The sequence below is a fragment of the Micromesistius poutassou genome (genome assembly GCF_964030765.1).
Source record: "Micromesistius poutassou genome assembly, chromosome: 15".
Classification (NCBI taxonomy): Eukaryota; Metazoa; Chordata; class Actinopteri; order Gadiformes; family Gadidae; genus Micromesistius; species Micromesistius poutassou.
In genome coordinates, this window is record NC_140285.1 from 6,417,283 (window position 1) to 6,443,906 (window position 26,624).

A 26,624-nucleotide genomic window follows, 5' to 3' on the forward strand; every position below is an offset into this window, starting at 1 on the left:
TAATTGCATGCTCAAAGCAAACATGTTATAGCGTTGTGAGTGGGAGGGGTATACACACGTGAAATGGAAACAAAAAAGGGACCTAATCAAATGGAACATAACGATGGCAGTTGCATGTTCAATTCAAGAAAATTGAATTCCCGCCCACCCTCACATCCACTCTCTCATTTTCACTGACTTACAATCGTTCCCACAGACGTAGGAGACATCCGTGTTGATAACCTGTAGTCTTATCAACAGTGATAAATCCTTTATGTGTTATGTCTTTTAATCCTAGTTTGGATATCACATACATAATGTTGATTGACATAATACCTACAGACTATAATAACAACTGCCAGTTAAGCTGTTAAGTTAGTTCTCAGCAAATGGTCATTAATGGTTGATTTGGTATTGTTCACAAGTCACACGCTCTAGAAGGAAGCTTCTCCATCTATGTAATAGCACAGATGTCAGTGACCTTTGAACCCATGTTCCCACGATGTAATGGCTCTGCTCGTGCGCTGGTGGACACTACAGGCGATGAGGTGAGCAGAGTGAGTTGATTGGTGGTGCGTTTGGGGTGGGTGTGTGTGTGGCTGGATGGGGTGTTGCTGGTGAATCATGTAGAGGTAAATCCTGTGCACGGGAGGGGGCTTTGGTATGAGCCATGGGCGTCACCTCCTTCTACACCCTCCCACCCTCTCCTACTCCCCTCTGCTCTCGTCCCCTCGGGGAGCAACGCATGCGAAAAAGAAAAGATTGCCGAGAAAATGAGATTTAGTTATAAAGGAATTAAATCATAACAAAGAAAGAACAGCCATGTATGCAGTGATATCAATGCTCTACAGCAGACTACAGGGTCACATTAACAGAAGGCATAACATGTATCTATTAACAATTATTCATTATCGTCTAAGATACAATCTAAGGAGTTAAGGTACTTTGTTACAACTATAACTAGACATTAGGTTTAACATCATGCCTCAGCATCCCATTCTCTCACTCTCTCTTTCAGTCTCTCTCTCTCTCTCTCTCTCTCTCTCTCTCTCTCTCTCTCTCTCTCTCTCTCTCTCTCTCTCTCTCTCGCTCTCTCTCTCAATCTCTCAGTCTCTCTCGCTCTTTTGATCAGCCTCTAAGAAGACGCTACCTTGCTGGACTCTGGGCTTCTTGAACAAGCTGGCGGAGTGGCGCAGTTTGCATGCCCAGCTTTTGAATTTGCGAGTCCAGGATTTCTTGCTAACAGGATTTCTGATACTAGGACATGTCAGGTTTAGGCCAAAATATCCACCTCCTGCATTTTGCTGCTGCTGCTGCAGTCCGTGCCGCAGAGGGATGGCTTGCTGTTTGTGGGGCCCGGACGCCTCTCCGTGGGCACTGGTGTCAGAGTGTGGGGAGACAGCCTAAAGACCCCCGGTGGGATCGGGAAAAGGAATGGGGAATAAGGCGCAGAGACAGTTAGTGGGGGCATTAGTAGTAGTGATTTACTATGGATCTATAGAACTCAATGCCTAGTGTCCTCTGCAAGGTGGTTTGATGGATCATTTGATGGAATGTCATTTCCTACATATTGATATATATTGATATTGATAAGAAATCATCTGAGAAAGAACATGGAGAATCATAAAGCTTGTTATACTGGCGAGTTGAAAGTTGGTGGTGCGACTTGCTACTTGATGGCGAGGACTCGGGAAATGTGTTCAGGTTTTTTGTCCGTCTCTAAACCAATGAATGAAACTTACGAGCACAGTAGGTTCTCCGGGGACAGGTTGGCGCTGGGGCTCGACAGAGTCTTCCTGCTGGGGGATCAGGAGGGAGGAGGGTGGCAGGGCGGCAGACCCAGACCCAGAGCCAGAGGGCAGAGCTTGGTCCATGTGCACCCGCTCAGATGCACCAACCTCCTCATCTACCCTCTGCACCTCGGCGTCTGGGGAGGTGGACGAGGAGCGGGAGGTCGTGGAGGAGGAGGAGGAGGAGGTGGAGGAGGTGGAGCTGGTGGAGGATGAGGATTGAGGGGAGGTGTCTGAGGAGGAGCCTGGCAGGTGGCAGGACAGGGCGTGGAACGAAGGAAGCTCCAAAGTCTCGTCCCCACCAGTGGACACGGTGGAGGCCGCGGACTGAGATACTGGAGGTGGGCTGGGGGCCACAGCCCCACCCCCTGCCCCCGGTGCCACCCCCCCACTGTGCTCCTGGTACAGCAGGTTGCGCAGCTTCTCGTCCAGTGTCTTGATGCGGTTGTCCACAAACTCCATTTTGGGCGGACCCTCGCTGTCGGACTCGACCACGGAGGAGGGCTGGGCGGGTGAGGGTGTTAGGGTGAGGGAAAGGGAGGAGGGCGGAGCTTCGGTCGTGCTTAGAGGCAGTGGAGCAAGAGGAGGCAGAGAGGAGTCCGAGGAAGGCTGACAGTGGCCCTGGCTCCCCGCCGTATCCTCCGTGATGGCGGCCTCCCCCAAAGAGAGTTCAGACTCAGACTGCTGCAACAAGGGCTGCTTCGGCAGAGGGTCTTCCTGCTGCTGGGGCAGGTCACCGGCCTTCACTGACTCATGCTGCATGTGGACCGGCTGCAGTGGCTGCTGCGGCTGGACCAGCTGCTGCGGCTGCTCCACGGGGACCTGCGCTTGTGGCGGCGGTTGAAACGTGTTTTGCTGGACGTAGCTGGCATTGGAAGGCTGTTGGACATACTGCTGACTGACCGACTGGGGAAGCGTCTGCACTGGATCAGGCTGCACTGAGGCAGCGTACATGAGCAACTGTTGCTGTTGTTGGAGCATTTGCTGTTGCTGCAGCTGCATTGTCTGCTGCAGCGCTAGGTGTTGCTGCTGTTGGTCGGCTGGGGCCTGCTGCTGAGACACTGGGGCCACCGGGGTAGACGGTAGCTGTTGCACTGCAGGCTGCTGCAGGACCTGTGTGCTGTACTGTGGAGTTTGCTGTTGACCAGTCACATGCTGGGCCGCCGAGTGCATTTCCGCTGGCGGCATTTGAGCCAGTTGAGGGTTGGCTGACTGCTGCACCACCGGCTCAGTCTGGCTGGGATGTTGCTGCTGTAACGGTGGTTGTTGTAATTGTAATAGCTGGAAAGACTGCTGTAGTATTTGCTCCTGTGGTATTTTAAATTGCTCTTGGTAGATCTGCTGTTGTATCTGCTGCTGCTGTGGAGGTAAGACCTGTTGCATCTGCGGCACCATTGGTAGCTGCTGAAGCTGCAAGGCTTGCCGTTGCAAGCCTTGAAGCTGCGGCGTAGTCGGTGCTGGCGATACCTGCTGCAGTATCTGCTGCGGCACCTGATGCAGGGCAAGGTGCGTCGGCGGCTGCGGCTGAGTTTTGGGTGGCGCTGGTTGGGCCATTTGCGCCAACATCTGTTGTTGCTGCTGGTGCTGCTCCAGCATTACTTGACTGACTGGGGGGGAGGTGACCGCAGCGGCAGCAAGAGCAGCAGGAAGAGGACGAGGGTCAACCGAGGCGGAGTGATCCCCTCCGGACACGTGCTGGCCTGGGGCTGCCAGTCCCGCCTCCCCGTAGTTTGCAGCTAGAATGGAGCTACCACTAGAGCCGTGAGGTGTGAGTACATCGGGGACAGGGGCAGCGGATGGGGCGGTGGATGAGGCAGGCAGAGCAGCGGTTTTCAGGTTGGACGCGGAAGAGGGCAACGGTGAGGAGGAAGGGGCGGAGACCGAGGCGAGGACCAGTAGTTCGAGGCCGGTCGGGAGTGCAGAAGGGACCGAAGGGGCTACGGCTAGGCTGGTTAGGGTAGAAGCTGGGGCGGAGATGCTGTCCGAGGTGGGAGTTGTGGCAGCGTGAACAGCGGCAGCGGTGGGGGGGGCGGACATGGAGGCCGGGGCGGAGGCAGCGGAGGTGGGAGGGGAAGCAGCATACAGGGCGGGGGAGGAAGGAGAGGCCATTGCGATGGAAGGCTCTGACCTCTGAGATCTTTCACACTCTACAGCCACCATAAAGAGAATGGGGGGAGTAGGGGGGGAGGAGGCAGGGATAAAATTAGTTTTTGTTAGGCCGCTTGCTTATCAACTTAGTTAATTCAGCGCCATATCTTTATATGGTACCCAGAAGGGCTTACCTTTCTCTGGGGACTGAGGTAATCGTATCTCTCCAGTAGGGGGCGGTGTGATGGCTCCCTGGTTTGAGTCTCTGTGGCGAATGGTCTGGTTGATAAAGAAGCGCCAACGCCCCACTGGGGAGGACTGGGGAACTGAATCCGCTGGTTGGGAGACATAGAGTTAGCAGACTCTCACAGGAAATGTCTGTTCTCTTTAATGTCTTTAGCTTTGCAAACTCACCTGCAGAACCAGTGGGAGTGCTCGATTGATGCTCAAAAGATCCCGTCTAATAAGAGATGAAAACATTGTAATTGATTTAAGAAGCAAAAAGAAAGGAAACTGTAAAGATTTTGTATTTAAATAAGAAAATACCTGTGACTTTGTTTGAAGAATTTCCTGGGCTTTCTTGACTATGGCCCTCAACTGCTCCACAAACTTCTCTTTCTCAGATTCAAGGACAAAGTCTTCCTCCACCTAAACAAACATAGGGCAGCAGTTACTTAAGGATTACAGAAACAAGCTATTAAATTGAATAAATACTGTTGGCTGACAACTGCAAATGCATTTGTGTATTCTACCATATAATCTGCAATGTCCTCGGGTGCGTCCCCTTCAATGTCAAATTTGTATGTCACCATCTTGTTGCTATGGGTCTCCAACTGGCATTCAACCATATTGTCACCACTGCTGGAAACCTACAGGCGACATGAACAATTAATTACACAACCAGGGTGAATGAATTACGCAACTAATCCACACGCATATCCGATTGGTTACGGTCCAACCCACCTGGAGCATGCTCAGCTGAAACTGGAGGGAGCTTTTCTCAGGCTTCTGGCCAGAAGATCTCCTTTGAGACTTGAGTTTCTCGAGCTTCCCATTGGCCAGGAGCTGCAGCATCTCTTCTCCGTTCGGTGGAGCAGATCTGTAGGTCAGATGATATGCATTATAACAGTATGCTGTACAGAAGCAAGAATAGCTGTGAGGCTATTCCATGTCGTAATGGATGCTTAGTATTCACAATCCCCCATTTGTCTGCTAGAGCCTGGTCTACTAAAATGGCTGTGAATAGCATGCTGTATCTACTATAAAAAAATATATAATGTGATTTTCAGCTCAAATGAGAATCTGTGACTTCAACACATACCCTGTTGAAGAGTGGTATTCTGTGCCTGATAGATGGGGACTTTCCTGTAGAATCCAGTGGAATCCAAAAGCAAAGGCACAGAGGCAATACAATAAAACATTAGTAGAATAAACCAAGGACATACTTGCAAATACAAATATAATCATTAATATAAATACATTGTTGACCTGGTTAGTTAAGATCATTCAAAAAAAAATAATAATAATAATAATTTTGTAATAATATAGAAAAATAGAATATAACGTTAATTTTGTCACGTGAATTAGTGCTGGAGAATTACAGCAAAAAGAAGCCAAATCCATATTAGAAAATAAACTGAAGACAATGTTGTGAGGTAACAACCCTGTGGGGCTTGCGGCCTGTACCTGAGCCATGCCCAGCAATGGAGGAGGGTCACAGTCTTGCAGCGAGGTTTGGGACAGCATGGGGACGTTAGAATCAAGCAACTGGACAGGTGCGACAGGAGGAGGGGAGGTGGGGACGTCAGCCCATCCTGGTAAGCTGGTCGGCCCCCCTGGAGGGGGCGAGGTGAGCTCTGGAGGAACTTGGCCAGCCAGAGCATGGAGGGAGGGCAGCTGGGAGAGGTTGGGTAGTGATGCTGGCGGGTAGGAGGTATGAGTGGGACTGGTTGGCAGCTGTTGGAGAGGAAAGGCGGCATGGGGAAGAGCGGCTTGCTCTGCCACGAAAGAGGGGTTGGCCGGTTGGGTCTGTGTGTGAGAGGGGGCCTGTGTCTGGACGTGCGTCTGTGTGTGCGTCTGAGCCTGGGCCTGCATGCCGGTCTGGGCGTGTGTGTCGGCGGGCAGTGTCCTCTGCACGGATGACGGGGGTTGCCCTGCAACGATCTGACTGTACAGGGGAAGCGCCTGGGGCGGGGACTGCGGCTGGGCTGGGCCCTTTGAGATGATCTGGGCAGAGTACTGGGTTAGAAGCTGGGGAGCCGCATGAGACTGTGGGGGCAGCTGACTCGGATCCAGGGGTTGCTGCTGAAGGAGGAGCGGTTGCTGTATGGAGGCCGGACCGGGAAGGGCTTGGTGCGTCGGGTGAAATGGAAGTGGTAGTTGTGGCTGCTGCTGTTGTTGCATTTGCTGCTGTTGCATTGGTTGCGGTTGCATTTGTTGTTGTTGCATTTGTTGCTGTTGCATTTGCTGTTGTTGCATTTGTTGTTGCTGTTGCATATGTTGTTGTTGTTGTTGTTGCATTTGTTGCTGCTGATTTTGCATTTGCGGTACTGTCTGCAGCGGTGGTTGGTACTGCCCAGTAGATTGAAGAGTGGCTGGCTGGGATAAAGAGTGGGTGACGGAAGGCACAGCTGTATTTCCCGTCAACTGCTGCTGGCTCTGAACCGCTGGCTGTTGTATTGTTTGACTAGGAACGTATGCTTGCCCCGTCTGCTGTACAGGAGGAAGAGCAGATGTAAAGGATATGGGGTCGACCATGGAGCAACTGACAGCCATGCCTGTTCCAACACTTCCAATGGCACCAGGAGACAGGATCATCTGCTGATGCTGCAGTACAGAGGGCTGCTGCTGTTGTGTAACGATGTCCTGGTGTATTGACGGCATCGCTGGCTGAAGGGCTTGATTATACTGGGGTGCCAAAAGGCCAGTGGGAGCCTGCACCTGGCCAGATGGCTGCAGCTGGACCTGTAACATTCCTGAAATTTGGCCAGTCTGTTGTACTGGTATGTTAGGTTGAACCTGACAGGGAGCCATGGCAACAGCCGGTGGGGACTGAATGGGGGCTTGGTTCTGCTGAGCCATCATGGTCGCGTCAGTTGGTATTTGGCCTTGTGGTGGCTGAGGCTGACTCTGCATCACCGGATGCAGGGGCTGTAGCCGGATTAAAGGCTGAGCCGCCACCTCGCCCGGCGTCATTGTGGCAGCCATCGGAAGTGTGACCTGCAAGTGAAGTTGCTGAGTCTGGGCCGATGGCGGCTGCCCCTGGATGGAAGTCACCACCTGAAGAGGTAATTGGGCTTCCATCATTGATCGAGTCTGTGGCGCTGGGGGGGTAGCCATGGTCTGGAACTGGACTGGGACCTGGGTTATGCTGTTGGGGAGGATGTCACTCTGTCGCTGCTGGGCCGGAACTTGAGCTTGCATCACAGCAGCGAGTGACTGAGCGGGGTGTTGCGTGGACTGAATAGGCGTCGGAACCTGGGTCTGCGGTATCATTTGAGTTGGGTGCAGAGTTCCCTCCATGACAGCTGCCTGAGAGTCGATTGGCTCCGCAGCAGAACTCGCGTGCTGCTGTGTCATGTAGGTGTTCTGCTGCTGCTTGAGCGTAGCCTGCTGTTGCGCCTGGGTGAGACTTGCGCTCGGCCCTGGGAACTGAGGGACACTCTGTTGCGGGATACACACCTGCTGGACGCCTTTCAATTGCTGTTGAATCAAAGTCTGCTGCTCCCTCGGTTGCTCCAGAGAGACGGCCTCTAGTTGTTGAATGGTCGCCTGTTGCTGAGGTTGCTCTTGAATCTGATTCTGCTGATTCCGGTGCAGTGGCTCTGCTTGTGGTTGCTGTTGTTGTTGCTGCTGTTGTTGTTGGGATTGTTTCAACAGGGCTTGGTGGTGTTGATTTTCTAGCTGCTGTTGTAGCAGAGCCTGCTGCTGCTGTGTTTCCAGCTGATGCTTGAGCTGTGCTTGTTGCTGATCCAGGCGTTGCTGCTGCAGGAGAGCATGCTGTTGTTGCAGAAGAACTTGCTGCTGCAGGTGTTGCTGCAGTAGAGCTTGCTGATGCTGTTGTTCCATTTGCTGTTGCATCTGGCTCTGCTGCTGTTGCTCATTCTGAGGATGTAACTGAGGTTGAGGTGTTTGCATTAAAACATGCTGCTGGCCTTGGTCGAGCTGCGGCTGTAATTGGTTTGACTGCGTCTGCTCAAGATGTAGTTGTTGGTGCTGTAGAATCACTTGCTGTTGATGTTGCTCCAGCTGTTGTTGTAAGATAGCTTGCTGTTGCTGCTCTTGTGGTTGCTGCTGTAGCAAGGATTGTTGTTGCGGTAGCAACGATTGTTTCGGCTGCTGCTCTTGCTGCCGCTGGTGCAGAAGGACCTGCTGTTTCTCCAGTAATTGTTTTTGAATAAGTACTTGTTGCTGCTCCAACTGTTGTTGTTGTTGCTGTTGCTGCTGTTGTTGTTGTTGGGCTTGTTGTTGGGATTGTTGCTGTTGGGCTTGTTGTTGGGATTGTTGCTGTTGGGCTTGTTGTTGTTGTTGGGCTTGTTGTTGCTGTTGTTGGGATTGTTGCTGTTGGGCTTGTTGTTGCTGTTGTTGTTGGGCTTGTTGTTGCTGTTGTTGTTGGGCTTGTTGTTGTTGTTGGGCTTGTTGTTGTTGTTGTTGTTGTTGAGGGGATTGTTGCTGCGGTGGCTGTTGTTGTTGGGATATTTGTTGCTGTTGTTGTTGGGCTTGTTGTTGCTGTTGGATGCATGCATGTTGCTCCAGTAGTAAAGCTTGGTGTTGGCTCTGTTGTTGTTGTTGTTGTTGTTGTTGTTGTTGAAGTTCCACTTGCTGTTGCTGGGGTATCTGTTGCTGCATTGAAATGGTTTGTTGTTGTTGAAGGTGTTGTAGCAGTTGTTGTTGATGATTTTGTTGTTGTTGAAGCTGCTGTTGAAGTTGTTGCTGTTGTTGTTGCTGCTGCTGTGATTGAAGCTGTTGCTGTTGTTGATGCTGTGGTAGTTGCTGTTGATGCTGTGGTTGTTGCTGTAGTCGCGGTTGTTGTTGGTTCTGCTGTTGATGTTGTAGTTGTTGCTGTAGTTGCTGTTGTTGTTGGTTCTGCAGATGATGCTGTTGTTGGTACTGTTGTGGGTGTTGTTGCTGTTGTTGTTGTTGATGCTGTATGTGTTGTTGATTATTCTGTTGTTGAAGCTGTTGTTGTTGAAGCTGTTGTTGTTGATGATGCTGTTGTTGCTGTTGTTGTTGTTGTTGTTGCTGTTGTTGAAGCTGTTGTTGCTGTTGTTGCTGTAGCTGTTGTTGCTGTTGGAGCAGGGTCTGTCCATGTTGATCCATGTGAAGTAGCTCTGCCGGCTGGGTAAATGACAACACTTGTTGCCGCTGTTGCTCCATACCTGGCTGTGTTGCTATAACTGTCTGTTGAGGGGTTTGCGGAGGTATGGCTTGCTGTACGTACATGTGCTGCTGAAGCTCAGGTAGATGTTGATGGGTGGCCGTGGTCGAAAGGCTCTGCTGCCGCTGTTCAGCCATCAGCGGTTCAGCGGTGAGCTGAGGCTGGTGAGCAGCGTTAGCATGCTTCTGTTGAAGCATAGCGGCATGGACCTCCATTTGGTGTTGCTGCTGTACGGTAGTGGTGTGTGGCTCCATCCCTGTCTGTTGTTGTTGGACAATGGTCTGCTGAGAGATCATGACAGGCTGGGCTTGCTGTTGTGCTGCCTGAGGGGTGATGTCAGGGGGCTGCATAGGAGTGGCAGTGGGCTGGGTCTGCTGAGCGAGGGGTACCATGCCCCCTGCTAGTCCAGTAGGATCACCAGCCGAGAGGGACGTAGCCAGCATATTAAGGGGCGCTTGTGGTGAGATGGGGGGCATATATGACTGTGAGGGAGCCAATGCGTTGGGATTGGCAATCTGGGACCCATCTGAATTGTATGGCTATGGTTTTGTTCAGTGGTAATGGCAGAAAGAGTGTTGTTGTAAGAGACAAGGGGTAAAGGAAAAGACAGTGGTAGAAGAATTAGGTACAAGTAAGCTTTGGCAAGGGTCAGTAATGATCAAGGCATTTCTAATTATTATAGGATAAAGTTAGCATCTGGCACCCATCCCAATTCCGTTACAAGGATTTGTAATTGTGTTAATGGGTTATTTAAGGAAATAAAAAATTAATATTGTGGTAGTACTTAAAAATAAACCCATTTTCATAATTTCTCTTTCATCATCTATTATGCAAATCTAGTATACAACATTAAACAAGTGGGTAAATTAACCTGAGAGTATTGTTGCGTTACACTGGGTAAGACCTGTGTTGCCATGCTAGCAGGTTGAATAAATGTCTGGCCAAGAGATGCCCCTCCACTCTGGCCAATGGACAAGCTGGAGATGCCACCGCTCTGACCAATAGGCACATTTGGACCACCTCCACTCTGACCAATGGGGAGCATTCCGGGATGAGAAGCAATCCCAGTACTCTATAACGCAGAAAAATACAAATACATGATATTTACGATAATTCCTCAAAACCATTGCAAGTCAATTAATTTCTAAAAGTTAGCATGTGGTTAAGGAGACCACAAACTTACAGAAGCAGTGGAGGCGTAGCTTGGATGGGAGTGGGCGTAGGACTCTCCTTGATGGGAGTAGACATGGCTCTGGTCACTTGCATAAGATTCACAGCTGGCTGATCCAATGGTTTCACCTTCTGGACAAAGTCAAAGATAAAATACACTGCAAACAAATACCATATTTACGACCACTATACTCATCATTTACACACACAATCAAGAGACAATCTTGAAAATGTTATCAGTCCTCCACTCAACGATCCACAATAGTTTTTTGTGTATAAACCTGATTACTAACATACGTGGACGACACTATTTGCATGCTGTTCCTCTGGGACTTTACCTGGCAGGCCGAGAGCCGAGGCCCCACTGAGAACATGCTGCTGTCTGGCGCGCTGCTCCGCCTCTGTTGGTTCCTCAGGCTCCTGCCCTGCTGCTCCGCCACCTCTAGGGGCCGCCTGGCCGGCTGCTGCGGGCCCCAGGGAGGAGGGGCAGGAGGGGTGGGAGCAGGTGAAGGTTTGGAGGCCAGAGTCTCTCCTTTCCTCCAGGTCCTGCTTCTGCTGCTGTTGCTGCTGCTGCTGCTGCTGCTGGAGTATCTGCTGCTGCTGCACACGGCGCTCCCGAGACTTCTTGATCAGCGTGACCCGGTCCCGGATGGACTTGCCCACCACCTTGGCATCGCTCTCGTGGAAGAAGCCTGACTTCACCTGGGATCAACGACAAAGGGAGGGAGCACAGACAGCAAGAGAATGATAATCACTGACACATGCATCAATTAGAGGACGGGTCACATTTCAGACTAGCGTTGGTTGTCGCTAAACAATATGAAGAAGCCGGACTTAACAATAAGAATAAAGCAATAACAATAATAAAGCGATTGGGTGCAGCACGGTGGCTCAACCTGCTAATCTGCTCAAGAAGTGATATTCCTCTTAGAGTCCCGGGTTGGACTCTGACCTCTGGACCTATGCTACATGTCATTCCCTCTCCCTTTGAACCCCCTTTTCTATCACTTTTCACAATTCTGTCCATAAAGGCATAAAAATCCTAAAAATATAAATATATAATAGAACAATAAACTGTTCAAATGCATTTCTTTTAACTCTGCCTTTCTAAAATGTTTTTTAAACTTTGTCTTCATTTTCTATCTATTTTACTTTTTACTTAACTATTGTTTTCTTTTATTGTATGACAATGTTTATATGTGAAGCACTTTGAGTCTGCCTTGTGTATGAAAAGTGCTATATAAATAAAGTTGCCTTGCCTTCAATTAAAGCAAACAATGAAGGTCAAAGTAAAGTTGGTCAATTGGTACAATAGATCATCAATTGATTATATATTATTATAGATTATAGATTCAATTGATGATAGTAACTAACGGCTAGATCTGTGAACTCCAGAGTCCACCATTCTTGACTATTCTGAACCCACCATCTCCATGGCCACCTCCTCCGCGCTGTCGTTCTCCAGGTCGTAGCTGAACTCGATGGCCTCGTTATCCTTATGCTTGCCCTTCAGTTTCTTGGGATCCTCTACCCAAATCCGAAGGGCCAGACAGTCCTGGCCGCCCGTGTCCTCCTCCGCCAGCTCCACCCGCACCCCCGTGTCCTCCCCGAAGAACGCATGGTTCAGGAGGTCGCGGACGGACAGTCTTCAGAGAGTACAGGGGAGAAACAGTGTTGTCATGCCTGAGTGCCACATCAGCATGGCCGGCTGAGACGATGCTGCATGTCATGTGTTGATAAGGGAGAGAGAAATCTGCTTGCCTCTGGCTTTTGTTCTGACGGATGCAGCACTCGATGATCTCTTTAATCTCCGGGTCGTTGACTTTATCAAAGCTGGCTGGTTTTATGCCCTGTACGGGGGGACATGGGTGACACATTTATTCTCCTCCATTGGTCTTTTTGATTTTGTAAAAGTAAACAACCTCATTGAGCTGAATAAAAGCAGTTGATCTGTTGAGACACGTTCACTGAACCAATTAAGGGCTATACTACTACTACTAATAATAATAGCTTTGACTTATATAGCACCTTTCTTGGTACCCAAAGTCGCTTAACAAAAAGGAAGGGGGAAGGGGGGATAGAGTTAGGAGTCAATTGACTTGACTGAAAAGGAATGTTTTAAGGTGCTTTTTGAACAGTTTATTCATGGTTCAATCAGGTGAGGGGGACTCACGCTTGTGACTTTGCGATAGATCTGCGCGGCGTTCTGACACTCTGAGTAGGGGTACTCGGAGGTGGCCATCTCCAACATGCACATGCCAAAAGCATAGACATCCACCGACTCATCGTAGTGCTCCTCGTACATCTCCGGAGCCATGAACTCTGGGGTCCCTGCGCACAACACAGACAGTGGCTTTGACTAGGCCTGGGCGATATGGCTGAAAGACATATCACAATATAACGTGATCATATTGAACGATATCGATAACTATTGATCATTTTAATGACCTAAAATACTAGGAATTATCATGCTAGATTTAAACACTTCTGTTTAACACTTAATATGACTTTCCACTGTTCTTCATTGATAAATACTCCAATGTCGATACAACAATGAAATATTCATTGTTGTATCGACATATTCACTCAAATATTGTAAATAAGTATGGAACCGTGTTTGTGTAACAAACCCAGCTGCTACATTCGGTGGTCCAGTCTCTTATCGATATATATTGAACATGTTTTATATTGATATGGATCAAAAGTCTATCACGCTAGGATAATTTATTGTTTTATTGCCCAGGCCTAGCTTTGACACATCACAGCCTCACTTCACCAACATCAGCAAACACTGTGTCTGTGTTTACTCTAGCATCCAGACATTGAGGCTAAGAGCTGGCTAATGTGTTAATATCAAATGTCATGTTTGCATGGTGACAAGACGGGGTGTTTGGGGTTTTGGTCATTGTAATATTGTGCAACATTGTGACCAAGGGAGAATTGTTTTCAATAGAAATGAGTAAGAAAATGCTTCTACCATTCATCATATCATATCTTCCTGTTTGATGGGCTCATGTTACAGTAAAGACACTTTTCAATACTTCAGTATGAAGTATTGAAAGTGAAAACATTTTCAATAAAACCATTGAACAACTCTATCAATAGAGAGGCTTACTTCCTGGCAATCTTTGACATCAGCCTGCCCCTCTGTTATCCACATTCTGTGCTTGGATACATTTTAACATCTTATCTCACGTCATTCTCCAACACTAAGTGCTGCCGGGATGAATTTTGAAGCCGTGTCAACAATAATCTATAATCCTCAGCACGCAGGGCACCAGATCGTACACTCTGTTCTCTTTCCATTCACGTTTTCCTTGCAGCCTACCTATGACACTCTTGGCGAAGGAGGTTCTCATTAGCGTGGCTAGTCCCAGGTCTCCTATCTTCACGGAGCCCGTGGGCCCCGTGATGAAGATGTTATCACACTTGAGGTCCCGGTGGACGATGGGAGGGGTTCTGGTATGGAGGAAGTGAAGGCCTTTTAGGATCTGCCTGCACCAGCTTCGAAGGACTTTGGGCTTCATCACCTTGAAGCGTTTAAGGTAACTGTGGAGAGGGGGGGGGATACAGGGGGGAGTCTTTGGTCAGATTAAGTATTCTCTTAAAGGTTTAGGTGTAATGGGATATGTCTAACGTAGTCAAGAGGCAAAAAAAAACTCCCATCACATCGCAGGTCAGATAATCCAACAATGTAACATGATTAGAAACCCAACACTCATTGAATTAACATTGCTTTTCAATGAAACATTTGACCTCCCGGATAATAAAAAACACCTTGTCCATGCTAATATAATCATGCTGTAATTAGGTCTTAGGCTTCCTCTATTTGCAAAAAAATGCCCTGGAATAATGCCTGGTCTTTATATGATCTCGCATATTACTCGCAATTTAGATAAATTACTCAATTTAGATAAATTGGCAATTTATCAACTGTGTTTTAACAGGCGGTGAGTTTATGGTGGCCCCAACTAAATCAAAAAGTGTAAATACTGTTCTAGTCCAAAGTTGTGCGAAGGATCTAGAAGAAGAGAATGAGGAAGGGCTTTCTGACGTTTTAAGGGTTCCGGAGGTCATGAGCTCGGTAACCAGGACGATGCACTTCTTGCCCCGCAGCGCAGACTCCCAGGAGTCGTAGAAGCGCACGATGTTGGGGTGCTGGAGCCCCTTCAGCATCTCAGCCTCCTCCTTGAAGCGCTGCTGCTCTGCTTTGGTCAGCTTACGGTCCTAAAGGGAAAGGAACGCATGTCAGTACTAAAGACTCTAAAGGCTTTATCTGTACATACAGTACAGACACATACACAGTGTGTGTGTAGGCGTGTGTGTGTGTGTGTGTGTGTGTGTGTGTGTGTGTGTGTGTGTGTGTGTGTGGAGGGGGGGGTACGTGGTGTTCTGTGTCTGTGTGTCTGTGTGTACAGATAACGTTCAGAGTATGTTCTCATGTTGTTGATATGTACTATATGCCTAATTGCATACAGTACAGAAACTAGAATAGATGGAATGACAGGCAAGCTAACATAACCAAACCTGTGCACTGAAATCGCTGAGGGCAATCACACTCTCACTGCCAATCCATTACACTATCTTAAACAACGAAAACATTTTCAGTAAGTGTTAATTGAGATCAATGATACATTCAGGGACACAGTGATACAAGCACAAGAACAATCGCAGGCCATTAGTGACAGATGCTGCTATGAGGGGGCTGCTGAATTATTAAACAACCTGGAAACAGCACACCCTTTTTGTTAAGCCTGGTGGCACTGGCACTACACACCCCCTGCCACTAGATGGTGCTAGCGAAACAAGAGTTGTACGGGAGGCCAGCCACCACCCAGTGACCGCAACATAAACCACAGTTCTGCTGCATCTGCCATGTCCACAGTATGGCAGATTGGTATTGATGCTGTAGAAATCCCATTGACGGGGGCACCGGGAGAGTCCCACAGGACCAGGGATAGCCAGACACTAAGGCCATTTGGTCTGTGACAATCAGCTGTACAAAAGCTATTCAGAAATAAGCCTCATGCAGAAATTCCTCGAAATAGCTTTATATAAGGGTGGAATGTTTCTACTATTCAATGTTAAAAAACATAATTTATCTCTCGTTAGAATAAAATGAATACATCTGTAGTATGGACTTTGATTGGTCCATGTATTGACATGATATTCTGAGAAACATCTTGTGCGTTCAGTGCTTGAGGAGACAATAACAGCCATTTGGGTGTTGCACATAGGCCTTCCTAAAAATAACACGCCTCTCAGCAACCGTTTCCATCGATCGATTCAATGTAGTGCCGTGCTGTTTACCCAACGCCTCGCAGTCGGCAGGTGTTCTGAGGTAAGCGGGCAGCTTGCTGCCGCCCTCCTCATTTAGATCAGCCCCTCTCTTCAAAGTCCCTTCCATTCTCTCTCTTTTTTCTCCTGCTCTGTCTCCCGCTCACTCTCTCTCCCTTCTTTCCGTCTGTGAATCATCTGTTCCGAGAGCTTCTCTCTGTCTATGCCGACACAATGCCCTTTTCTGGTCTGCTCTTTTTCTTCCCCCCCCTCTCATTTATTCACTGGAACCAGAGACCTAGAATTGACGGGGATGGAGTGGCTAAAAATAAGATGCATGCCCTGGGCCTGCCCTCCCCCCCACCTTCTCTACTCACTTTTACTCCATCTGCCTCTAAATGTTTGTGTGTATGCATGCAAAAGTATGTGTGAGTGTGTGTGTGTGGATGGATGTGTGTGTGTCTGCATGCTTGTGTGTGTGCATGCATGTGTGAGCGTGTGTGTGCGTGTGTCAGACAGTGTGTTCATATTTATCTAAGTGCGAGCGTGTCTACTTGCTCTGAACGTTGTCTGGCACTACCTCTTCTACTTAGGTGAACCACCTCCATTAGTGCCTTCTAATCAGTTTGTTAAATAAAGCAATAGGTAAAAGAAAATCGTATAACAGGAATTATATTGAATTAATCATGTTCCCTCAGAGATTCAAACAAATAGAGAAGTAAGTACAACAATCAGCTTTGGCTAGTCAAGCTTTTCATGTGTTATATTTAAACTAGGGCAGGGTACATTTCATAATTCATATATTCTAATCTATACAACCATGACAGCAATTGTTTTTCACTGGAAAAAGGACAGGTTACGTGAAGCTACTGAAACCAGAGCCAGTGTGGTGCGTTGGTTTCCCCTGCCCGTGTTTGTCATTGTTCCGTCAGTGCATCCTGTCTGAGACAGGGTGCCTGTGTGTGTGTCTCAGTCTGTACGTCAGCGTGGGTGTCCAAACGTCACTTTTCTGCACCCTGCTCCTTGCACCCCAAACTGCCTGACTCTACATGTTGCATCAGACCACCCTGGGGTCAAAAGGTCCCCCAGAGTTAATTGTCCTCCTGCTTGCAAGACAGGTTCCCACCACTTGTTATCACACACACACACACACACACACACACACACACACACACATAAACGGCGGCACAACAACAAACAGAGGCTATATAAGCGAAAGGCGATAGCGCTGTTCAAGTGCATCATGAATAAGTCAGAGTAGCCTTTTCTATCCACAAGGCTGCTTAACACATCAGAGTACAATGACCACGCTTGGCACCACTGAGAGGGCTATTCCACTGGTACTTGGTGGCTTCACAGGCTGGATGGGATAACTGTGAGTTGGCGGCCACTGGGGTCACGTGACACAACGATTCTCTGTTCTTTGCAAAGTTTTATACATTAGCCAACTAATATTAGCTTGCTGATGAGGCAGGCCTGTATATTTAATAAGATGCATCCGATCAATTCTCCGCGGCGCACAGCTTAGCAAGTGTCTTTCAAGGTCCTTCAAATAAGGCTGCAATGCTATCCACTGACCAGCATTCATTTTGCATGTGAGTAACACTCAATTCCATTGAGAGAAAAGCTGTTCAGTTTGTGAATGCCGCACTTAATTAAGTGGGGAGAAGCTGTTTTGTAGTGTCTGTATGGGTGTGGCTGTTGTATAGCTTGTTTTTAATCAAGGAAATATGACATTGGAATTGGAATACATAGAGCTGAGTGAAAATGGATACACCCTGCAAGGAATAAACGTCCACAATGTGACTTTTGTGAAGCATTGCACCTCTTTAGTAGAACCAACATATATCGTCATACACACTCGGCAGACAAAGCAGCTACTCACTAAGAATGCTCACAGGCAACAAATAAGAAGGAAAAAAGACCCCTGAATCTCCCGGATTAATGGATAGAAGAAACAACAGACTCACAAAGAGATGGAGGCCAAGAGGGAGAGAGAAAGGGTGGGGGTGGAGGAGACTGGAACCATGAACGGGACCCTTTGTGACCCTGCTGTGGGTGACTCTCATCAATGCCAAAGTTCCCCCAGGTCAACATGCCTTCTTTCATTATAAACTGAAGGAGTGACTCTGGTCCGGTCACTGCTGCAGCAGTGCTGATAAAATGCAAGCTACACAAAAAAATAATAATAATAACGGTGAATATTAGCGTGTTGATTTTGTTTAAAGACCCACAGCAGATAATGAGGGCAGTTTAACAGACTCAGTCTCCATTTTGGGCAGGCTTACGAATGGACGCACTTGGCTGTAAACAATGCTGCAGCTATTTAAAACTAGGTTGAGGGCACAAACAGACACACATACACACACACACACACACACACACACACACACACACACACACACACACACACACACACACACACACACACAGACACACACACATACTTTCTATTTCACTTTCAGTTTCTCTTTCTCTCACTTACACATATGTGAATGGCTGGCTGTGCTACATGCTACATACAACAGAGTCCTGTGTTGTGAGTGCAGAGCTCATCTAGCCTAATGCACTTGTAGAACACACTCTGGCCTGGCCTGGAAGGTCACCCCAGCCTTTTCCCCAGCAGCCAGTTTGGGACCAGACACCTGGCCGGGCAGAAGGTCGTGCCGAGGGGTTAAGCAGGCTCATAAAACACAGGGCCGGAAGCAGCCAGATATGGCCTCCTACAAGACACGTTTTGGGGGAGGGATCAGCGTCAGAGGGCAGGTGCTTAGGGTGACCATGACACGTGAGCCCCCTCGTAGCCAGCGAACCCCCCCCCCCCCCCCCGTAGTTGAGAAAAAACATGACGATTGCATTGACAGCGCGAAAAAAAAGACTGCCTCATCCAGTATTGATTTAATTTTTCTACAGACTAGTGTCTGTCTAGAGAGAGGAACACAGGGTGGCCATGATATTCCACTAGCAGTGAGATCGATACTGCCAGCTAGCCTCATGTCACAGGGCGGCACCACGGACACGCATGGGCTATTTTGGGTGCAGGTGGATCGTGCACATGCATGACCTGGTCTAGTTTATGGACCCGTGGTGTGTGGGAGTAAAGCCTTTTACCGTTTGTGGCCGTCCAGAATTAGATTACAGTAATCTACAGCAGACGAGACGGGAAAAGGACTGGTAGGGAAGGAGCAGGGATTACAACCGAATGGCTCCCAGAGGCCAAGTTCACCGGCCACCAATGCCATCAATTGTTCCGGTTTTGGTCTGATAGTGCTTGATTTGTTTGCAAGGACAGGTGCCTATATGTTATATGTATATGAAGAATTAAACATAGCAATTCATTTAACTCGTTGAACACAGTTCAAGTTCTAGTTCAACTAGTATTGCAGCCAGGGTCACCATATAAATACAGACAGATAGCACAACCACAATAATAATACAATAACAATAACAGCAACAACAGTGAAACCCAGTGACAGGTCAGACGATACAGTGTGCCATAAGCAGATTAGTGCTATTAACTATTAAATAGCATTAGGGACCGAGGAGACCGTATAACGCCTGGTCATCCTAAGATGACCTGAGGGTAGCAGAACAAACTCATGTGGAACGGGGCGACCCTGACAGTTTGGGTCGAGCAATATAGCCTAGCTCAACTCCACATAACATATAATTGAATTGGACTATATATACTACTGCCCTGTATGAGATAAGAGTGGAAGAAGCTCACAATATTAAGTCTGGCTCAAGGGTTAGTTAAGGAGCACTTAGAAAGCTTGGTTTGCTAAACGAATACAGTCTAAATATTATTCAAGCTTTTAGGCAGTTGGGGGAAAATGTTCCCACTCCCAAACCATTCTGTAAACTTCACTCTGGGAATCTTTCTAAATAAAACTGAGAATATAATTAGTGAACCTTTTGAACAGATCTCCACTGCCCTTCTCCATGGCTATTGGACACAGTTGATGTCAAGTAAACAGGTTGTCCAGTTGGTCTGGAAAGTCAATTTCCTCCCACTCGTCATTTTACCACGGGCCTTGATGTTCAATGAGTGCCCCCTCATTTCTGAAATGTCTATGAGACAGTCTGGGAAGTAAGACAGACATTAAGTGAAGATAATACTTAAGATAATACTTGACTTCTCTCCATTTAAATCTAAATGAAACACATTTGCTCTGTTTTGTCAAAGGGCTTATGCTGTTGGTTTCTCATGAAGCACATTGTGCATGTTGATTATGGACTTAGGTGTGCTCTGGGGCTTTAATAACAGGGCGTACGAGGGTCCCCAAAGACATCTAAAACCAGGCATATTGGAGCATGTGTATTGCAGTGAAAGGACAACAATAATGCCAATAATAATTATGTCTTGGGTTTTGCTTTTGTGTGTGTGTCCTTAAACATGTTTGTGTGTATAGTCAGTCAAGTTTAGTTCAGCCTGTTATTACAATGATATTCTACAGTGTATGCTTAGACACTATAATTACTAAACACAATTAGCTTGGTTGGTTTAGCTTTACCAACCTTTAGTACACTTGAGGTCATTAGCTGTCTCTAATAATTGCTCTATTACAAAGTTTTTTAAATTTATTTGTAATCAAACTGACGTGGTACACTGTAATACTCAGCAAGATTCAGAATACCTTAAGTCACTGAAGTCATTTTGGCAAGTGTTCAACTGAAATACTATGCCAAACTTTGGGGAATACACAGTCCCTTAATAGACCACCACTGATTATATGACTGGTTTGGGACCATTAGAGCAGTGTGAAATTGGCCACAGGACACCAGTTAACTGTCACTACTTCTGACAAATATGCCTCTTGTCAATATTATCCTATTGATATGGATCTACTCTAATCATTTCTTCTGTACTCACTTCAGCCAGTGCCTATTTAAGCTCACAGGTCAATAGCATGTTTTTAGTTTTCCTGTGCTAATCCAACTGTTTGTTTTGTAATCAAAGACATAAATACCAACTCCTCCCCTTTCTGCTGTTAATTTGCTGGGTTAGGTCAAAGCTGTGTACGACCAAACTCTCAAAGGTCAATGATGATCATTGGAACGCACACACCAGTGTGCACCAGCGACAATTCTCCAAGTAATAGCAAAACAAACCAATCCTTTCCCTGTATCTGGCATGGCACAGAGCCGATGCACAACGGGGGCTAAATGTAGTTTCAGAATGGAGTTTCCTCGTGCGTCAGGCGGGTAACCCTATACACTCTGCTAATATTACCAGGATAAACAACATCAGCTCCTGTGCAGCGAGTCTCTTTCTGTCTAAAATAAATGTAAAAGCAGAGCTCATATCCGTGTTCCAAAAAAAAAGACACATTCACTAACAACATTTCTCTCTGAGGTAACATAGCAACCTGAAGCACTCCAGGCATTCAGCCCAGAATGCTGCTTTCCTGGCTGTTGCTACCAGCTCAACCAGTCAGTTCTCTTGGCCATCTTGGCCTCGGTCTGGTTCACTTGTGGCAGACCAGACTCAGACGGCTCTATTCAGACACCCCCCACCGCCCACTACTGGCCCCCCCCCCCCCCCCACGAGGCTTGGCCCCGGGCTGCGCTGCTGCCGGTTGTTTTGCCAGGTCAGCCTGTGATTGGGGATGTTCTACTACCCTGGGGGTGGGCTGAGCCGGACCAGGGCAGCACCGGGTGGAAGCCGTTGAGTGTTCTGCCGCCCCAGTTGTGCTGTCTGTGCAGGGTTTTTGTTCTGGACTGACTGGCACCCACTGTAATTAACTCCCTGCATCCCCTCTGTATACTCACTCGACCAGACAAAGAGCCACGGGGGAGGGGCCGGGGAGAGAGGGAGTGGGAGTGGGCGAGCAGGAGGTTAGGGAGAGAGAGAGAGAGAGAGAGAGAGAGAGAGAGAGAGAGAGAGACGGATGCATACAGTGGCGTACAGAGACAGACAGCAACACATACCCGCCGCTTGTGAAACATGTCAGTAATAACCTTTTCCCCATGCACGCACCCCATGCACACGCACACACACATATATATAGACATACAAACACACAGAAACACCCATACGCACTCACACCCCCACACAAACAAGGAATGGTATTGACCCTCATAACTTTCCATGACGGACACAAACACATGTATAGGGTGATTAACAGTGCTGATTACGTCACACTGATCGGAATGAGCGGGGGGTAAACAGCTTTGCCCTTTTAGAGGCTGAATTCACAGGAAAGAGGAGAGGATGAAAAGGATGTCCGCACTATTGGGCACTCTGAAGCTTTATTAGCCACTCATTGAGGGTGCATTAGAATAGCTTCTTTCCCCATCTCTTAGTGGGCAGTCACGGAGAAGCTATGGATGCTTAACAGCACTCTTCACATTATCACCAGGCTACAGGCCAGCAGCTTGTACATCAGCCAGGTCTAGAAGTTATGATGGTCATCCATCCACCGTGTTTCATCACCTGTTCGCATGCCCGCAATTTTTCCCAACACTGAAAAGCTGGTAGTACCATGTTTGTTTAAGGTGTTTATATGATTAATCATCATAAAAACAAATTGTAATGGTCGCTTTAACAGGGTGCCTTGTTCCAGAAAGTAAATGATTGCAATGACAATATGTCAACAAACCCCATGTCAGGACAACAAGCTTCTTGTCAGCCACTGCTGCTCTATGATTGTTTAGTGCAAACATTTCTCATGCGACATGCCGAACTGACAACAGTATTTTTTGGATGACAACAGATATCAGTTCATACCTCAAACTTAACACTTTATCTACCTTCTCTGACTTGCTTTTTTTAGCCACCACGCCGTACATTCTCAGTGAAAAACAGACTTGAAAGAGTTTCTGCTGCTGGCTACCATAGTAACTGGACCCATACACAGGCTACAGTTTGGCCTGTGCTGTCTCCAGTGTGCAATCAAGTACTCCCAAAATCATTTTTGCAAATCCGAAGGATTTCCCCGGTTTGGCTTAAGTCAAGCAGGAGCTAGGGGATTTCAATACATACATAAAATTGCTAAAAGTATTTGATTTGTTTTAAGAGACAAGCATCGATACAGAAAAAGGTAGTCGATTGTGAATCTGGTATGCAGTGGAGGCCGTCAGAAATGCAGTCAAACATAATTTTTCTCCGCCCTTTGACCTAGTTTGCATATGACTATAAAATGAACAGATGTAAATCAGTCTGTAAATCAAATCGAACTGTTCAATGTGTCAGTGAGGTTTGGAGCCCTGTTTCACCGGGATGCATTAGAATGTTCACTCAATCTATCGGGACGGGATCATGCCACTCTGTGTGTGGATGTACTGTATGTGTGTATGTGTGTGTGTGTGTGTGTGTGTGTGTGTGTGTGTGTGTGTGTCTGAGTGTGCATGTCATTGTCTGCCTGTGCGGTAATTTTGCATTAGCTCCACAAATGCTCGCCGAGAGAGCTGCCATGCTAATCCTCCGCTTGGCTCATCATTCTCCCACTCCCTCTCCCTCCCTCTCTCGACCTATCTCTCACTCTCTCTCTCTCACTATCAACACCCCGTCTCTCTCCTCTCTTTCACACACTGCCCAGTCCACTGCTGCTAATTTTTATTCCATCCCTATGCTTCTGTGAGTGTGTGTGTGTGTGTGTGTGTGTGTGTATGTGTGTGTGTGTGTGTCTGTGTGTGTGTGTCAGGTTTGCCTGCTTTCTCTCTCAATATCCTCCCCCCACCATCCTGCTCTTTGCAAATAAACATTTAAGACATACAACGTTTGTTTACAATAAGGGTTTTCATTCTGCTGCAGCTCAATGTGTCTATGCTCTCAAATGTTCCATTTGTATTCAATCAATAATAACCTTATTTTCTTATAATATTGTGGTAGCCTGGTGCAGTTGTTTGACATCAAATACAATATCCCAGTAATACCGCGAAGGGAGCACTTTCTAATAAAGTATTTTAGTTATTCGATAAAGATGGAATACCACCATTTGTCTCTCAGTCCAGGGCTGATATGTTGCCATTGAAGTTGTCCTTGAAATGTGTTATATTATCAGGGGAACCCTCCATTAGAGACAGAAGGGAAAGAGAGGGGAATGGCTTCTCACAAGCGGAGGACAACGGCGTGAAACACTCAGAAAGCAGTGAGTCATTGCCTTTGATGGAAGTATAGAGGCAAGAGGCTGTGGCCGCATTCATCAGTGACACAAGACAGAAACAGTACACCGTCACCAAGCTCACCGACGAGCTGGACGCGTATGGCTGGGAAAAGGTGTCAAGCGGAAGTGGGTGCATTGATGTGTGTGCATGTGTGTATGTCAGGGCCTAAAACACAAGGATTAGTCCAAGCTCTTGTTTTAGAATGAGATGCAAACCAAACACATGACTGAGTTTTATCTCCTCCACACACAATGCCTGCAGCCAGATCTGCTGCTTCAAAAGCACCACCACCACCACCACCACCACCACCACTACCACCACACTGTGCTCTCCATTGTGCGGTCAGCATTCAAAGAGACACTTTCTCCTGGCCCTCCTCGAGTGCGTCTCCCACCACATGTTGAGCTCACGCTGGCATGACAATGTCCCCCATTGCCCCACCAGCAAATGAGGCGGCCTGTGTGGAGTTCAGCAGTGCGCTGGCAGAGAGTCTACATTAACTGGGTGTTTTAATCACCGCCAGAGTGGATGAAACACATGGCAGACCGGGGTTCCTGGTTAGTGAGGCTGGGCGGCATGGCATGATGATCACAGAGAGTACTACTGAATGGTTTTAGAGATTTTAAAACCTTAGCATCATGGTCCTTTCTAAGGTGTGCCCTCTCATCATAAATGATTGTTGTTGACGATACAATCTGCATCAATGCAATGTCCATGAATGATTGCAATACATTGGATCACAGCCTTTGCGTTTGTATTTTGCATTGTTTGCAGTAACGTAACACCCATTATGTGCAAACCTCAAATGGAGGGCAGGAAGTTAAATGGAGAACTTTAAGCAGCAGTAACAGAAAAATAGAGACAAATATAATCAAAATCCATATTGTGTTGGATACAACATCCAGAAATGGATTAACTTATTTTGACCAAAGAGGGGGCCTGAGAAAAAGAGTTTGGGAACAACTGTTTAAATGTATATTCAGTGTACGTATATATCCAGTCAACATTTCTCATCTCAATCATGTAGGCTATGTGAATATGAATAAGACTGACAATGACTTTGCTAATACAGCCAATTTTGGGTGCTGCACTAATGAGTCAAAAAATATTAAATTACTAACCCTAACAAGCAACAGTAACCATGCAATATCACTCACTAATGTGCAGATGAAACACTACGATGTGGCAATCAAAACAGAGTTAACTTTGAAAACGAAATCATCAGCTCTGTCACGTCTCTAACCATCATCAATGCGTACCATTCTGGCTAATTGGTACCTATTCAACGTTGAATGTGTGTAAACAAACATTACCACAAAGAGAAAAGCCTGCGATTTGATTATTCATAAGTCCCCTGAAAACACCCCCACGTGTTCTCCCTCTGTGGTGCTGCCACTCAATACAGCGGATGCTACTCCTTTTCACCCCATGCAGCCACTCCTCTCCAGCCTCACAGCATGCATAGCAAGCAGACAACGCGTGGAGAGTTTCTCAGGCAGGAGAGCCCTCCCGGGACACTTCCTCCAATGGGATACACTTCATAGGAACAACGCTGGCTTTATAGATTTGGCCCCAGTGTGCTGATGTAATTGGCACATAAAGCCTCTGATGTGAAATGAGCCTCCCACACCTCTGCAGTCACACACTTTCGCTCAAGTCGCACACTCCAGGTGAAATCAAAACACTAGAAACATCCGGAGTTCAATCCTAGTCTAGTACGGATAATAATGAGGCGGTATTTTTTCAAATACTTTTCTTTGCATTGTGAATGTAACATCAAATATATGGAGGTTAGGGTTGTTCTTACCTGAAGTTCACACCAGGCCACCTCCACCCACGTCTCAGTGTCCAGGCCTTTGTAGACCGTTTTAAAGGCTCCTCTGCCCAGTTCAATGTCAAACTTGAGGAAGCGGCCTCCGGGAGACGTGGCCACGGCCTTCATCTCGGCCTCCTCCTCCAGCTCCCGGGCTCGCTCCCTGTTCTGCAGAGCAACAGAGGCGGGCGAGTCCTTCCCGGGCTCCTGCGTGGAAACGGGGGCCCCGTGCTCCTGCTCCAGGGCGGCGTTGGCCGACGCGGCGCTCGGCTCACCCGGTTGAACTCTGCCGCCACCGCCGCCGCCGCCACCGCCGCTGCCGGCGAAGACTGAGTCTGAGGAGCGCTGCTCCAGGTGGGGGGCGCTGTGAGGAGCAAGCGGGGGCTCGTCCACCTCGTCCTCCTCCTCGCAGATCTCCACGCTCTTCCTGAAGAAGCGCTTCTCCCGCCTCAGCCTGCCGCCGCCCGCAGCCAGTGCCGGGGAAGAAGGGTTGGAGTACGACGCCGGTCGGACCAGGGTCTCCCCCTCGCCCTCGCGTCCGCCCGCAGCTCCGCCCTCGTCCCTCCTCTCCTGGGTGTTGTAGGTGGGGAAGTCGGAGGGGGTGCTGCGCGTCCTCTCCCGTCCGGCACCGCCCCCCACCGCCCGCTCCCCAGCCTCCTCCGCCCCCTCGCCTCTCCTCCGTCCATCAGGTTTCTCCGAGGCGTCCTCAGTGCCGGTGGGCTCTCCGGGGTCGGTCGCCATGGGAAACGGCGGTCCCAGCTCCCGGCTACCCTCCCTTAGTCCTCGGTCTCCGCCTCCAAACCTCGGTTCCTCGGCCAGTCCCCGTCTCTCTCTGTGTCCGTGGTTACCCTCTGACCCCTGTCAGAGGGCCTGGCATTTCCTCTCGTGCCTCAGGTCCCTCCGAGTCTCCCACCCCCTGTGGCCCCCCTCACTCGCTGTGAGTCTGTCAGTCACACCTTGAAAATCAGTTGTTGAAAAAGGCCCACAGTTTGAGATGGTGCAACTAAAGATGAAGTTGTAT

The 26,624-nt window shown here is 48.0% G+C and overlaps 1 protein-coding gene across 4 annotated transcripts in view; it reads right to left on the reverse strand.

Moving 5' to 3' along the window:
* The window catches only part of wnk3 (WNK lysine deficient protein kinase 3), a 31,786-nt gene extending 5,162 nt beyond the window's left edge, over positions 1–26,624 (reverse strand). For 2 of the 4 annotated variants that reach the window (XM_084480132.1, XM_084480135.1), the window contains exons 1-18: positions 25,598–26,624; positions 14,459–14,631; positions 13,733–13,953; positions 12,578–12,735; positions 12,166–12,254; positions 11,831–12,050; positions 10,743–11,106; positions 10,418–10,536; positions 10,106–10,306; positions 5,544–9,773; positions 5,179–5,222; positions 4,821–4,956; positions 4,610–4,726; positions 4,404–4,505; positions 4,272–4,317; positions 4,052–4,192; positions 1,722–3,916; positions 1,130–1,382 (exon numbers count right to left, since the gene is read on the reverse strand). In XM_084480132.1, the coding sequence (XP_084336258.1) occupies positions 1,130–1,382; positions 1,722–3,916; positions 4,052–4,192; positions 4,272–4,317; positions 4,404–4,505; positions 4,610–4,726; positions 4,821–4,956; positions 5,179–5,222; positions 5,544–9,773; positions 10,106–10,306; positions 10,418–10,536; positions 10,743–11,106; positions 11,831–12,050; positions 12,166–12,254; positions 12,578–12,735; positions 13,733–13,953; positions 14,459–14,631; positions 25,598–26,344 (9,556 nt within the window). In that variant the 5' untranslated portion in view covers positions 26,345–26,624. The remainder of the gene's footprint in view (positions 1–1,129; positions 1,383–1,721; positions 3,917–4,051; positions 4,193–4,271; positions 4,318–4,403; positions 4,506–4,609; positions 4,727–4,820; positions 4,957–5,178; positions 5,223–5,543; positions 9,774–10,105; positions 10,307–10,417; positions 10,537–10,742; positions 11,107–11,830; positions 12,051–12,165; positions 12,255–12,577; positions 12,736–13,732; positions 13,954–14,458; positions 14,632–25,597) is intronic. The other 2 variants (XM_084480133.1, XM_084480134.1) reach the window with 2 other exon arrangements.